This window comes from Mesoplodon bidens, assembly GCF_964165515.1.
Source record: "Mesoplodon bidens genome assembly, chromosome: 3".
Classification (NCBI taxonomy): Eukaryota; Metazoa; Chordata; class Mammalia; order Artiodactyla; family Ziphiidae; genus Mesoplodon; species Mesoplodon bidens.
Window position 1 is genome coordinate 85232447 of NC_138178.1, and position 16686 is coordinate 85249132.

Sequence of the window (16686 nt, forward strand, 5' to 3'; positions counted from 1 at the left end):
AAATGTCCCTTTGATACTCCCATAGCATCTTGTGCAAACAAAAGGGTCACTACTCACCCTGAACTGTTTGCTCACACATCTATGTCCTTCACTAAACCATGAGCTGTGGGATGGCAGGGACAGCATCCTATTCAGTGTTTGGTATTGAATATTCATCCAACAAATATTTGAGGACCAACTTTAAGCCAAATGTTGTAATGGATACAGCAGTGACCAAAGCAAAGATACACCTTTCTATCAAGTGGGAATCTACATCATAAATAAACGATGAGATAAATAAGTAAGAGTGAAAAGTGCTGTGCAGAGAATTAAATCATGTGATATGAAAGTGACTGAGTGGCTACTTTAGATTAGGTATGTCAATAAGTCCCCTCGGGACTTCCCTGGTGGCGCAGCGGTTGAGAATCCACCTGCAAATGCAGGGGCCACGGGTTTGAGCCCTGGTCCAGGATGATCCCACATGCTGTGGAGCAACTAAGCCTGTGTGCCACAACTACTGTGCCTGCGCTCTAGAGCCCGCGAGCCACAGCTACTGAATCTATGTGCCACAATTACTGAAGCCCGTGCACCTAGAGCCCGAGTTCCGCAACAAGAGAAGCCACCGCAATGAGAAGCCCACGCACCACAACGAAGAGTAACCCCCGCTCACGGCAACTAGAGAAAGCCCACACGCAGCAACGAAGACCCAATGCAGCCAAAAATAAATTAATTAGTTAACTAAAAAAGTAAATAAATAAGTTCCCTCTGAGGAAGTGACATTTAAGCTGATAAGTGAATGCCAGCGTGCCAGGTATTCAGAGAGAGGAGCGTTCCAGCAGGGAGGACTACCAGTACAAAGGCCGGAAGAACTGAAGGCGGCCCATGTGGCTTGAAGCGAGCGTGGGAAAACAGTGAAGATGGGGTCAGAGAAGCAGGCACGGACCATGTTATATAAACTTTGTCCTCCAGAGTAGAGTGTTCCGGTTTTTTTTTTTTTTAAATAAATTCATTTATTTATGGCTGTGTTGGGTCTTTGTTGCAGTGGCAGGCTTCTCATTGCGGTGGCTTCTCTTGTTGCAGAGCACGGGCTTTAGGCGCGTGGGCTTCAGTAGCTCCATGGCATGTGGGATCTTCTGGGACCAGGGCTCGAACCCCTGTCTTCTGCATTGGCAGGTGGATTCTTAACCACTGGGACACCAGGGAAGTCCCAGAGTAGAGCTTTGATTTTATTCTAAGTGTGGTTGGGAGTGACATGATCTGATTTACATTTTCAAAAAGATCTCTCCAGGACAGCTGTGTGGATAATGGGCTGTGGGGAGTGGAAACGGAAACCAGTTTGGAGGAGAGAAGCAACGGTGGTCTGGGGGTGGTCATTGCGGTTTAGGACAATGTGGGCGTTTTGGGGACATACGTGTGAGAGAGCCTGGGACTGTTGATGAGCTGGTGAATTAAGACTCAGAGCATGTAGGTTTTTGGCTCGAGCACCTGGGTAGTTGGTGGGGAACGGAACAGGCGCTCCGCCGATTCTAGGAAGAAGGAGGCCTTGAAAAAGTCCCTTCGCCTGCCCGGACCGGGAAACAGTTCAGGTCACGAAGCTGGAAAGAGACACGCCCAGACCCGCTGCCGGTGCCCGCCAGCGCCGGGAGCCTGAGAGAGCCCGGCGGGCGGCGCGCGCGGACCCGGCGTCCAAGTGCCCCGTGGGGGTTTCCGCGGCCTCCGGGCGGGGCCGGAAGAGGAAGTCGGTGCTGCAGTGGCGGCTCCAGCAGCCGCGGCGGCCCCAGCCCAACCTCGCCGCCCGACCCTGTCCGGCCCAGCCACCGAAGCAGCGCCGCGAGGGGATCCGGAGCCCGCCCCGCCTCGCGCCGCGCCGCCGGGCGCTCACCAGGCAGTCTGATGGGGCTGCAGCAACCGCTGACCCCCGCCGCCGCCGCCCTGCTGTGGGGCTTCCTGCTCCCTCTGGTAAGGGGGACGGGCGGGCGCTCGGGCCTCCCCGGGGCGGGGCCGGGCCCCCCACCCTCCTCCTCCGCCGCCGCCGCCGCCGCCGCCTCCGCCGCCTCCCCCCACCCCCACGGGCTCCCTGCCGGCCTGCCCTCTCCCGCGCCTACGCGGCCTGCTCTGAGTTTTTTATTTCATCCCCATCCCTCTCCCACTACTCCCTTTCGGTCCAGCCCCCATTCCCGTCCTTTGAAGTCCCGGTACCTACCCCCGAGAAAGCTACCTGCCGAGCCCCTAATACGACTCGGACTTTGGTGCTTCTCCTCTATAGTTTCACTGTTCCAGGCGTTTTGAATTGACCTCTGAATTTTATTGTCCAGCCTTTCTTACCGCTGCTTAACCCGCACTCCCCCAACCCCAACTCTGAAAGAAGGAAAAAACGCATACCCGATTCCTGGATCAAAGTTTAGCGGTTCAAGGACTGCGCTTTAGTTTAATTGCTCTCATACAGATTTTTTTCTTCCTCCTCTGTAGTTTCTGCTTCGCCTTAGGGCTCATTTGATTCCATTCTGGGGCTTTCTGGTAACAGTAATAATTTAAAATAATTTTTTAAAGAACACACCAAAGTGTAATTCTTATAGTGGGTTTTAGTGGGTTTCAATTCTCTGCCTAGTTTAAAGGGGAGGAGAGCCGATTAAGTAACAGTAACAAATATGTGTACACAAGTTTGTTTTCGTAATTAGAGAAAAGTAATAATGTCTTAAAATTCAACACCAAGCAGAAGCTTCAGTGAATGGGTGGTAAGGACGCCAGTGTTCAGTGTTTCAGTTTGTTTCTTGTAAATTTCACTTAGGGAGTTTCAGGTTGGAAACTTTTATGAGCTTTATACAGAACTGGTATGATGGTGTATGCCTGTCTAGTTCTTTCCATTAGAATGTGTAACTTCTCTGAAAGAGTATATTTTGCTTACTCTCCAGTTTAAAGGATTACTACCAGTGAATATATTCAATATGAAAGTGTTTTTAACATTTATTGAGAAACCAAACTCAAAGCCTGAAGTGGTTAAGTGCCTTCGTTGTATTCATAACTTTGCTAGGCAGCATTAGGAAGAATGTATCTAAAAATTGCTTGAGGTGGGTCGGGGGGAGGAGTAGGATATAAAGAGAATAGCAAAGTGGCAGTGTTGGTCTGAATCTTTGAGGTGTTGTTTACCTTGTTCAGACGTGTCCAAAAGATAATTCAGGTAATATGTAAATACACATAAAACTATAACCTAGGTATGAAATTTTTTGAGTGTTTTTGCACCCATTTTCATTTGAACTTCTTAAGCTAATTCTAAGAATATATACATGTGTGTATAAATTCCCACCTGTCCTTTCTCAACACAGATTAATAATTAACCTAATAATACATCAATTGCTCATAAACTCATATTGAAATTCTTAAGAAAAACTCTGAAGCCTCTCACTAGAAAAATGGAAGCAAAATTTTCATGTAATTTCAAGTGCTTCACAAGTCTAAAGTTTGTCCGTGTTCTAAATTGTAGCTAGAGTGTCTCTCCCATATTCTAGATTTTATTCTTTTTATATTGCACATATATATTTTGTCATATTTCACCATGTTGATCTTGAGTTCTATATTCCCCGGTTGTGGGGTTGTTATGAGGACTCAGTAACATTCTTTCAATCCACAAATATTTAGTGTGTTATCTCTTATATGCCAGGAGCTGTGCTGGTAACTGTGAATACACTGACAAGATGTTTCGAAATTGGGAAGATCTTTTTCAGTGCTAACTAGTATTATTGATATTCTATTTCTTAGTGATTTCTCAGTGGATTTTTTTCTTCTCCACTCTTTCTTCCTTTAAATTCCTGAAAGGGTCTCTTTCTCATTCCTTTCCTTTTCTGAGGAACTCATAAATCTGGTATCCTTTTTCTCAACAGGAGCTCTCTCTTTCCTTCTGTTTACTAGATACCTAGTTCCTTTCCTCCACTATTTTAAGTTTTTTGTTATTTTAACCATTTTCTCCCTGAAGCCCTGTTTACTCCTCTTCCCTACTCTTACAGCCCTAGGTGACCTCTCTGGGTTCACTTGAATGAATGATGCCAGCTTAATCATTTCATTTCTTCTTTCTGGTCTCTGGAAGCTGGCCCTACTGAGCCTCTTTCCCCTTGGTCATGTTAGAAAAAGGTCATCATGGGCTTCCCTGGTGGCGTAGTGGTTAAGAATCCGCCTGCCAGTGCAGGGAACAAGGATTCGAGCCCTGGCCTGGGAAGATCCCACATGCCGCAGAGCAACTAAACCTGTGCACCACAACTACTGAGCCTGCACTCTAGAGCCCGTGAGCCACAACTACTGAGCCCGTGTGCTGCAACTACTGAAGCCTGTGCACCTCGAGCCCATGCTCTGCAACAAGAGAAACCACTGCAATGAGAAACCCTCACACCGCAACGAAGAGTAGCCCCCACTCACCGCAACTAGAGAAAGCCCACGTGCAGCAACGAAGACCCAATGCAGCCAAATATTAAAAAACAAAAAGGGTCATCATCCTCATCTAGAAGCAGCATTTCATCTCCAGAAAGTGTCACATCCTTGTAGAAGAGGCAGAGTATTTAGCATTGGAAAGCCCCTTCAACATCATGTAGCCTACCCTACTCTGTTTGTCCTCAGCACATCAGAGTGACCTTACCGTGTATCTTGAACACAAGCTACAGCACATCTGGCTGTTTTAATGACTTCTAAACCCATTAAACATTTAAGTCTAGACATGAAAAGAGTGCCTGGCAGGTAATTAATTCTCTCTTGGCTTTGCCATATTTCCATATCACACTTGTCCTTCCCTAGTCCAACTCCCACCGCTAGCCCCAACTGTTAGACCTTTATTTTAGTGTTATTTGGGCCCAGTCACAGGGTTCTGTTTCAAAGAGAATGAGTGAAATTTAGCCTGGATCTGTTTTCTAAAATTGCTTCAAAGTTCTCTGAAGAATCCTGAGTCTTTCTCATAATGTTTTTTATAAAAGTTGTATTCATGTTTTCACTACTTCCAAGAATTCAAAGTGTCATATAGCCACATCTTGAGCTTATGAAAATGAAGTGGTAATCAGAATCCCCAACAGAAAAATCTCTTACTGAAATCTGCATTCCTTTGGATACTACACCAACTCAAAGAGTCTTCTTTAATTCCTTCTCTTCTGCCCTCCTCCCTCAACCTCCTGGGGAAACTAGTTGTGTTCTGCTATCCAACGTATCAGAGACATGCTGTGCTACTGTACTATAGACTGAATCGTGTCCTCCCAAAATCCATATCTTGAAGCACTAACCCCCAGTATTGATGGTATTTGGAGATGGGGCCTTTGGGAGATATTGATAATTAGGTTTAGATGAGGTCAGAGAGTAGGTCCCTTGTGATGGGATTGGTGCCCTTATGAGAAAAGACAGCAGAGAGCGTGCTCTCCCTGCCCCTCTCCCTCTCCCTATCATATTTTCTTATGGCAGCCCAAGCTGACTAAGATTTTGGTACCAGGAGTGGGGTTCTGTGGTAACAAATACCTAAACATGTGGAAGCAGCTTTGTAACTGGGTAATGAGTAGAGGCTAGAAATATGAACATTAAAGGTGATTCTGGTGAGAACGCAGATGGAGATGAGGAACATTTTATTGGAAACTAGAGGAAAGGCAATTCTTGGCATAAAATGGTAAAGAACTTGGCTGAACTATGTTCTAGTGTTGTGTGGAAGGATTGTAAGCAGTGAAATCAAATATTTAGCTGAGGAGATTTCTAAGCAAAGCGTTGGTGGAGCAGCTTGGTTCTTTCTAACTGCTTTTAGTGAAATGCAAACGGGAGAGAGGAATTGAAGAAGGAATTGTTAAGCAAAAAGGAACCAGAATTTGAAGATTTGGAAAATTCTCAGCCTATCCATGTTGCAAAAAAAAAAAAAAAAACGAGAGAAAGTTTGTTCTGGAAAGAACGCTAAGAGTGTGGCTGAACAATCACTTGATAAGTAGCTTATGGGATTCTGTGAGCAAAAACACTGCCACTTTTAACTCTGGGGGAAGTAACTGCTTTTAGTGAAAAGCAAAGGGGAGAGAGGAATTGAAGAAGGAATTGTTAAGCTAAAAGGAACCAGAATTTGAAGATTTGGAAAATTCTCAGCCTATCCATGTTGCAAAAAAAAAAAAAAAAAAAAAGAGAAAGTTTGTTCTGGAAAGAACGCTAAGAGTATGGCTGAACAATCACTTGATAAGTAGCTTATGGGATTCTATGAGCAAAAACACTGCCACTTTTAACTCCGGGGGAAGGAGACAGGATGAAATGAAGAAAGGCTGTTGGACCTTTTGGATCTGACAGGATGGGATGATAGAGCTATTTGGCTGTGAACGTGCATTATTCTTCAAGAAGAGGGAGAAATGACCCCCAAAGGTGATTCAGAGATCATCAGGGCCACAACTTCAGTTTCAACGAGCCTTTTGGCCTCTACCAGGAGCCTTGGGGGTGGTATCCCACAGAGCCAAAGGCTACCCCACAGAGCCATGGGGGTGACACTTCCTCCCCAGTGGGCCTGGAAAGTGGGACATAGAGCCAAAAAGGATACTTCTTGAGCCTTAAGATCTATGTCTTACTAGGTTTTGGACTTCGTTGGGTCCCCTCATCCCTTTCTTCCTTCTGATTTCTTCTTTTAGAATGAGAATGTCTATCCTATACCTGTCCCACCATTGTATTTTGGAAGCACATAACTTGTCTGATCTTACAGGTTCACAGCTGGAGAGGAATCTTACCTCATGAAGAATCTTGCGTCTCACCCACATCAGATTTAGATGATATTTAGATGAGCTTTTGGACTTTTTAGAGTTGACGCTGGAATGAATTAAGACTTTTAGGGCTGTGGGATGGAATGAATATAAATATTTTGCATGTGAGAAGGATATGAATTTTGGGAGCCAGGGGAGAAATGCTGTGGACTGAATTGTGTGCCTCTAAATTCTCATGTTGAAGCCCTAACTCCCAGTGTGATGGTACTTGGAGATTGATTGGGCCTTTGAGGATAATTAGGTTTAGATGAGGTTATCAGGGTGGGGCCCTTACAATGGGATTATTGCCTTGCTCTCTCTCCCCCCACCCCCCACAACCATGTGAGGACACAGTGAAAAGGTGGCCATCTACAAGCCAGGAAGAGAGCCCTTACCAGAACTGGACCATGCTGGCACATTGAAACTTCTAGGCTCCAGGCTGTGAAAAATAAATTTCTATTGTTTAAACCACCTAGTCTGTGGTACATGTCTAAGCCCAAGCTTAGACATGCTGGTTATGTCACATTCCTCCTTTAACTGTCAGATTCTTCACAATCAGAGCTGTCTCTGTGGATTCTGCATCCCATTGTCCAATTTTTAAGTCACTAATTGCTGTGTTATCTCCTTCCCAAAATACAACACCTAAACATACATCTCCTTAGAATCTCAAAATGATCCTGAGAGAAGTTTCAGGAAGATTACAGTTTGTCCTAGACCAGATAGAAAGTCATGAAAAAGAGGACTAGAACCCAGAGTTTCTAGACATTTGTTTATACTTTTCCACTAACTGGGTTTTTTTTTGGGGGGGGGATCAAAAATAGATCACAAGACTGATTGGATAAATTTGTAAATTTATTTTCATGAGAAAAAGGTTTAAAGATAGAAGTCATGTTTATTATATATTTAATAATTTGTCTTTGTTAAAAATTTACCTGAAATTGGATCTGTTTACAGAACTCTAGACCATAAAGTCTCCAGGTATGGACTCTTACCCCAAGATACTAAATTTGTTTTCAAAAATTTTATTGCCTTTAGGCCAGAATTTGCCAAATGTTACCATGTCCTATGGTCTTAAATCAACTCTGATTTACCCGCCTGACCTTTTAGGCATTTGAGTTTATGAATTCTAGTGTAAATCGTAAATTCTATAATAGTTAAGTAGTAAGATTACTTAAGGAAACCCAGGGAAAAGGCTGGATCTAGGTAGAAGGAGAAGCTACCTGACTCATTCTGTGCTGTCTCCCTTAGCACCTCATAGTTTGCAGAGTACTGAATGAATGAATGGTTACCTTGTCTCTTCCCTCCACCCGAGTACATCTTAGCCTGTTACATGCCCCCAGATTCTCCAAGTGTAAGGTATGATCCTGGGAATCTACTTTCCCCATGTCCCACAAACTCCTCTGATTCTCTATAAATCCCTGTTTGGTGCCCTAGCTCCCACTGAGCCACTAATTAAGTAATTAAGATTTCACTTAATCTCTGAGGGTCTGAGTCTAGTCAGTTTCAGTGCATGGTTTCCATAAACCTTGAATATTGGAAGTAGGAGTAGAAAGAACATAGATTGTCTTGATTATATAACTTATTAGTGAGGAAAGAGGCATAGAAAATATAATAGTGAATAGTGAATCAGGAAGTTATTTAGACCTGGCTTTGGAACATGTGTCATTCAGACATATAACCCCAATTCTGCCTTTCCTGTAGAGGCTGTTTTCAACTCTTAATGTATTGCTATTGACTTAAAACTCAATCTGTGTAAAGAGAAAGATGTTTGTAAAGAAAAGGATACCTCCTACATTGCTATGATATAAGGGTAATGGGTAGATGACTATTACTCTTTGGCATTTAGCACTCAGTGATTACATTTTAACTTTTTATCTTCTGGTTTAGAAATAAAGATTTTTTTAAATTGCTAGTTCTCATTTTAAATAAATTCTGTTTATTAGCAAAACTTGCCCCAAACCCCCAGCCCTCATATTCGGTATCTAAAGATAGGGGAGTAGTTTAATTTGTAGATTTTATGAAGAAAGATTGTAGGGGGGGTTAATTGGAGAGAGAGTTCATCATATTCACACATTGTTTCTTGAAACCAAAGGATTAAGTATATCTAATGGATAACAATACGAATAATGTGAACCATGTTTAATTGACAGACTGTGGAGGTGGGTGGGGAAGCTGGGACCCAGTGATACAAATGCTGAAGAGTTTTGAGTGAACTTATGGGTGAAATGGGGGAACTGCTGGCCAATACATGAACGTTGGCTATACCAGCATACTGCAGGTACAGTGTGACTTTCACCTCTTAAGAAAATTCCTAGGAGAACCCCAGTAATGTCTGGAAATCCGATGAGTTTCACTGCTATTCACGATGAAGTCTATAACCATGTACTCTGCAGACCAACATCAGAGCATCACTTGGAAGCTTGTTAGAAATGTATAATCATGGGCTCCTCCTAAGACCTGCTGGATCAGAATCTGATTTTAACAGAACATTAAATTCAAGAAGCACTGATCTATAATAAAGGGTAAGAAATTGTTGCCCAGATTACTCACCATAATCTCTAAGAAAAAAGAAGAACCGTGCTTGACTAATCTTTTAAGGCTTTTAAAGGGAATTAAATATATACATGGGTAAAAGTTAGCGTTGTATTAGTTAGAGCTGCATCGTGATCAGGTGAAAATGGCCAAGATACAGAGTCCTGGCAGACCCAAAGTATGGCGTGGATTCAGGGTAGGGGGTAGTATATTAGATAAATTTTTAGCTAAATAATTTTTATTTTCAAAAGGAATGTGTGAAGACTTAAATTTGGAAAGTAGATCCAATGCTGGTAGATACCTTTTGAAGGAGAAAGAAGAGTAGAAGGCAAACTAAACCTGTGAAACAAAGTCACAGAAGAATCGAACTGTGCTATTAGCTTGGACAAGAGTAGAAAGGCCTGTTTCCTAGGTTAATATTGGGCTGGTGAGTCAGCATCAGGAGGCGGTTTGAACAGAGGCCAGGAATACAAATGCCCATGCTTGGGACTACCAAGAGACTGGAGTATAAAGCATAGATATAGCCTCAAGAGACAGGGACGTGAAGGTCAGTGCAACACTGACTCAGTGTAAGTACACTGATGAAATACAGCTCCTTATATATGTCCCATGGTTTAAGGTCTGATTGGTTTGGGAAAATGAGGAAATAGGACACCTGCAAGGATGTGAGTATAGTGTACTCCATTACAGTTGAGGTGTTTTTAGACTTTGAGTTATCAGTTGGCACTTACCATACCAAAAATTATTTAGGAGAAAAATGATCAAAAGAATAGGCGACTCTGACATTAAGATAGACTTAAACATGGATTTAAAAAGATGATATGGAATAAGACTGAAGTCAAGTGATCTGGGTAAAGTAAATTTGGAAATGTTCACAAACAACAGGCATCCGATGAATTTTTATGTGAGGTATATTTGAATCAGAAAAACAGGAAGTACTACTTCACACTGTGGGCTAGTAAACTTGCTTCCCTTGCATGTGAGGATCAAGCAAGATGCGGAATATAAAGACCCGGGTGTGAGGTTGATGATTTGATGACCATGAAGAACACTTGATTCCACCGCCAGTGGTTGTAGGAACTGCCATTAAGAGGCAGGATTTGGGGTGAGCAGTAAGGAGCACTTGTCATAGGAAGGGAATTCCATGAAACTCTAGAGTCCTACAAGTGGGGGTACTTGGAAGAGTATAAGGAAAGGAGTTAGAGTTTGGGATGTTGAGGGTGTGGAAGGAACTAATTGGGTATTAGAGGAATTTGAGTGGTGGTAGGAGACCCATGCCCAGAATCACAGCAGAGAGGGAGTTAACAGCTAATGCAGAGATATATATATGACCAATATTAAAACTGGAGGGTGATGATTGGGTACTAAGGGGTGCTGGCGGATCTAGCTGCATGAGGGAGCTTGAAGTGATAGCAGAGCTGAAAGACTGCTGGTCTGGGTTTTAGAGAGCTCAATTCTAATCTGGCCCCTGAGACTTCATTTTGATCGTTTTGGACCTGTTTGAGCTGTGAAATGAAGGGACTAGATTATATTATCCCTAAATCCCTTCAAGCTCTTGATACTAAGCTTTTTATTAAGAGAATATTTTCATTATTGGTTGAAAATATAAACAGATATTTTTTAAGGGTTGAGTAAAGTCATAGAAGAACAGACCACAGTTGATTACAAAGGAAAATTCAGATGTCTTGAAACATGTTTCTAACTTGAAAAATGTAAAGGAAGATATCCTGTCCTTCCACCATAGGGTCTTTGTCAGATGATCTAATACTAGCATGGGTAGACCACAAGTCTCTCCTGATTTGGTGCTTGTAATGTTTGAAGGGACACTTGAGCTTCAGGCCTCTGTGCTTCCCAACCTAACTGGCCCACAGTGATGTGGTTTCTACTACAGTTGGCCCTTGAACAACATGGGTTTAAACTGCGCAGGTCCACTTATACTTGGATTTTTTTCAATACATGTACTTTGTTTATGATCTACAGTTTGTTGAATTTGTGTGGAATCAAATCTACGGGATTTGAGCATACATGGATTTTGTTATCTGTCCTGGAACCAGTCTCCCTCAGATACCGAGGGATGACTGTGCTCTTGTTCCTGTATAGCTTTTGCTGCTCAAGGTTGGGCCCATAGAGCAGCAGCAGCAGGATCCCCTGGGAGCTTGTTAGACATGCAGAATCCCACATTCCACCCAGGCCAACTGAATCAAAATCTCCATTTTAATATGATCACTAAGTGATTTGTATGCACGTTAAATCTTGAGAAGCACTGCTCCTATAGCTATAGTACTCACACCTTAACAAGCATCAAAATCTCTATAAGGCCTTGTTAAAAATAAACTTCTCAGAGTTTCTGATTCAGTAGGTCTGGAATAGGGTCCAAGAATTTGCATTTCCAACACCCTAAGAACTACTAAAGCTTTTACTAGAGACTGACTTAAATCACATTCTGTTTGTGATTGTCTTTTTCAGGAAGACTATAATTTCTTGTTTAGTGTTTCTTGGTGGGGGCAGCTTTATTGAGATATATTACATATACCATAAAATTCACCCATTTAAAGTGTACAATTCAGTGGCTTTTAGTATATTTACAGATATGTACAACCGTTACTATCGTCAATTTTAAAACATCTACATCACCTCAAAAAGAAACCAAATAGCTAGAGCACAGAGGATTTTTAGGGCAATAAAACTACTTCATGTTCCATATGATACTGTAATGGTGTATACATGTCATTACATATTTGTCAAAACCTATAGAATGTAAAGCACCAGGAGAAACCCTAAATGTAAACTGTGGACTTTGGGTGGTAATGAATTGTCAGTGTAGGTTCATAGATGCTAACATATGTTAATAATGGAGGTTGGAGGGAGGCTATGCGTGTGTGTGGTAAGGGAATATGTAGGAACACTGTACTTCATGCTCAGTTTTGCTGTGACCCTAAAGGTGATCTAAAACATAAAGTCTATTTAAAAAAAAGAAAGAAACCTCATATTCTGTAGCTATCACCCCCATCCCCACATCCTACCAAACCCTAAGCAACCACTAATCATCTTGTATTTCTTTTCCATGATGCAAGTACTTGGCAAGGTGCTAGATGCATTATTAATAATAATTGTTACCATTTATTAAGAGCTTAATATGTGTAAACATTTGCATCATCTAACTTAATCATCATGACAGCTCTGTGAGGTCTGGACATTTTTTGTCATCTCAAAGCTGAGGAGGGAATCCCCTGGAGGTCCAGTGGTTAGGACTCCGAGCTTTTACTGCCAGGGCCCAGGTTTAATTCCTGGTTGGGGAACTAAGATCCCGCAAGCCTTGAGGCGGGGCCAAAAACAAAAAACAGAAAAACCAAGATGTTGACACTTAAACAATTTAAATGACTTGTAACATAGCCAATAAATGGTGAAACTGCCATTCTGTCCCAGGTCTCTAATTCCAGAACATACGATATCTATTGTTGATAAACTGAATTTTCAAAGCTATATAATCTCTATGAGAAATTTTACTAAGATGTTAAAATGTAGTGGAAATGCTTAAGGTATTTGGATATGTTAGCTTGCGAATGAAATTTGCTGCATGTTGCACATCCAATACGAACTATTCTACAATTATGTATGGTTATACTTTCCTCTCTCATACTAATCTTCCACTAAAATTTGTGTTTTGCCTCAGTAATTCCCATATCAATGAATTTTGCTTATATCAATGATAAATTTTCTACCACCATAGAAAAGACTGTAATCTGTCTATAGCAATAAATGTTACTCATAGTTGGATATCTTTGTACTTCCTTGTACTTTTAAGCTTTTTAAAAAATCCCTTAGCTTTTGTAATTATAAAAGTAACACTGACTATTTATACAGTTGTGTAAAAGGAGGTAGTGTATATGTATCAATATGGAAAATCTAACATATAAAATTTAAATTTTATGGCTTAAAGACTTAAATATAAGACATGACACCATAATACTCTTAGAAGAGAACGTAGGCAAAACATTCTCTGACATAAATCATACCAGTGTTTTCTTTGGTCAGTCTCCCAGGGCAATAGAAATAAAAGCAAAAATAAACAAATGAGACCTAAACAAACTTACAAGCTTTTGTACAGCAAAGGAAATCATAAACAAAATGAAAAGACAAACCTACAGACTGGGAGAAAGTATTTGCAAATGAGGCAACCCACAAGGGCTTAATTTCCAAAATATTCAAACAGCTCATACAAGGCAACAACAAAAGAACAACCCAGTTGAAAAATGGGCAAATGAGCTAAATAGACATTTCTCCAAAAAGACATACAGGGCTTCCCTGGTGGCGTAGTGGTTGAAAATCCGCCTGCCGATGCAGAGGACACAGGTTTGCGCCCCGGTCCGGGAAGATCCCACATGCCGCGGAGCGGCTGGGCCTGTGAGCCATGGCCGCTGAGCCTGTGCGTCCGGAGCCTGTGCTCCGCAACTGGAGAGGCCACAATAGTGAGAGGCCCCCGTACCGCAAAAAACAAAACAAAAACAAAACAAAAAGACATACAGATGGCCAACAGGCACATGAAAAGATGTTCAACATCGCTAATTATTAGAGAAATACAAATCAAAACTATAATTATGGGCTTAGCTGGTGGCACAGTGGTTGAGAGTCCGCCTGCCGATGCAGGGGACACGGGTTCGTGCCCCGGTCCGGGAAGATCCCACATGCCGCAGAGTGGCTGGGCCCGTGCGCCATGGCCGCTGAGCCTGCACGTCCAGAGCCTGTGCTCCGCAACGGGAGAGGCCACAACAGTGAGAGGCCCATGTACCGCAAAAAAAAAAAAAAAAAAACTATAATGAGGTACCACCTCACACCAGTCAGAATGGCCAGCATTGAAAAGTCTACAAATAACAAGTACTGGAGAGGGTGTGGAGAAAAGTAAACCCTCCTACACTGTTGGTGGGAATGTAAATTGATGCAGCCACTATGGAAAACAGTATGGAGGTTCCTCAAAAAGCTAAAAATAGAGTTGCCATATGATCCTGCAATCCCACTCCTGGGTGTATATCCAGAGAAAACTATAATTCAAGAAGATACATGCACCCCAGTGTTCATAGCAGCACTGTTTACAGTAGCAGAGACATAGAAGCAGCCTAAATGTCCATCGACAGATGAATGGATAAAGAAGATGTGGTACATATATATAATGGAATACTACTCAGCCGTAAAAAAGAATGAAATAATGCCATTTGCAGCAACATGGACGGACCTAGAGATTATCATATTAAGTGAAGTAAGTCAGAAAGAGACAAATGCCATATGATATCACTTACATGTGGAATCTAAAATATGACACGAACTTATCTATGAAACAGAAACAGACTCACAGACATAGAGAACAGACTTGTGGTTGCCAAGGGGGAGGGGCGTGGGGGAGGGAAGGATTGGGAGTTTGGGATTAGCAGATGCAAACTATTATATATAGGATGGACTACAAGGTCCTATTGTATAGCACAGGGAACTATATTCAATATCCTGTAATAAACCATAATGGAAAAGAATATATATATGACCGAATCACTTTGCTATACAGTAGAAACTAACATTGTAAATTGGTTATACTTAAAAGAAATAAACTTTAAAAAGTAAAATTTTAGAAAAGCTACACAGTAGTATATATAGTATGATCCCATATGTGTAAAACAGACAACAGTGTATATATTTGAGATCTATCTATCTATCTATCTATCTATCTATCGGGTTGGCCAAAAGGTTCATTCGGTTTTTCCATAAGATGGCTCTGGTAGGGCTTAGTTGTCTTTAACTTCATTCGAAGCAATTTTGTTAGACTGTAATGTGACAGCTGTCATATCAGCGTGCATTAAAAAAAATCAAAATTGGTGAATTTTTGTATAGCCATTATTAAATTGAAGATGGAAGAAAAAAGCAACGTTTTCAGCATATTATGCTTTATTATTTCAAGAAAGGTAAAAATGCAACTGAAACGCAAAAAGAGAGTTGTGCAGTGTATGGAGAAGGTTCTGTGACTGATAGAAAGTGTCAAAAGTGGTTTGCAAAGTTTCATGCTGGAGATTTCTCACTGGACGATGCTCCATGGTCAGGTAGACCAGTTGAAGTTGATAGCGATCAAACCGAGACATTAATTGAGAACAATCAACGTTATACCGTGCAGGAGATAGCTGACATACTCAAAATATCCAAGTCAAACGTTGAAAATCATTTGCAATAGCTTGGTTATGTTAATCACTTTGAAGTTTGGGTTCCACATAAGTTAAGTGAGAAAAACCTCCTTGACCATATTTCCTCATGGGATTCTCTACTGAAACGTAACGAAGTTTCTGTTTTTAAAACAAATTGTAATGGGTGAAGAAAAGTGAATGCTGTACAATAATGTGTTATAGATGAGATTGTGGGGCAAGTGAAATGAACCACCACCAACCACACCAAAGGCTGGTCTTCAACCAAAGAAGGTGATGTTGTGTATATGGTGGGATTGGAAGGGAGTCCTCTATGATGAGCTCTTTCCAGAAAACCAAATGATTAATCCCAAAAAGTACTTCTCCCAATTAGACCAACTGAAAGCAGCACTTGATGAAAAGTGTCCAGAATCAGTCAAGAGAAGATGCATAATCTTCCATCAGGGTAACACAAGACCTCATGTTTCTTTGATGACCAGGCAAAAATTGTACAGCTTGGCTGGGAAGTTCTGATTGATCCGCCATATTCACCAGACATTGCACCTTTGGATTTCCATTTATTTTGGTCTTTACAAAATTCTCTTAATGGAAAACATTTCCATTCCCTGGAAGACAGTAAAAGGCACCTGGAACAGTTCTTTGCTCAAAAATATAAAAAGTTTTGGGAAGACGGAATTATGAAGTTGCCTGAAAAATGGCAGAAGGTAGTGGAACAAAAGGGTGAATACATTGTTCAATAAAGTTATTGGTGAAAATAAAAAATGTGTCTTTTATTTTTACTTAAAAACCAAAGGAACTTTTTGGCCAACCCAATATCTATCTATCTTAAATATTCATAGATAGTATCTGGAAAGACATAAGAGAAGCCCCTAAGGGGTGACTGTGAGAACCAGGATGAGAGGAGAGGGACTTCATACCTTTTTGTTTTGATTGTTCTTTCCTTTTTTAATTTTCTCCTTCCAATCTTTTTACACCCTCATCTTTGCTTTTGTTTTCCTCTCCTTTTTTTCTAAATCGCCTGGTCTCTCTCCACATCATTCTTTAAGTTCACATAACAGTACAAATACATATAGGGAGCTTTGAGGGGGGGTCATTTTTATAAAAAGAGAAAACACTATAAATATCTTTCTGGAACTTGCTTTTCTCACCATGGACATCTATTTCTACAGGTAGATCTAGTTATTTCTTTTTTAAATTTTTAAATAAATTTATTTATTTATTTTTGGCTGTGTTGGGTCTTCATTGCTGCTCACTGGCTTTCTCTAGTTGCGGCA

At 41.4% G+C, this 16686-nt stretch overlaps 1 protein-coding gene across 2 annotated transcripts in view; it reads left to right on the plus strand.

The window, feature by feature from the left end:
- The first annotated feature begins 1685 nt into the window (after positions 1–1685).
- SPPL2A (signal peptide peptidase like 2A) overlaps positions 1686–16686 on the plus strand; it is a 50890-nt gene continuing 35889 nt past the window's right edge. For both annotated transcript variants that reach the window (XM_081229601.1, XM_081229602.1), the window contains exon 1: positions 1686–1938. In XM_081229601.1, the coding sequence (XP_081085727.1) occupies positions 1873–1938 (66 nt within the window). In that variant the 5' untranslated portion in view covers positions 1686–1872. The remainder of the gene's footprint in view (positions 1939–16686) is intronic.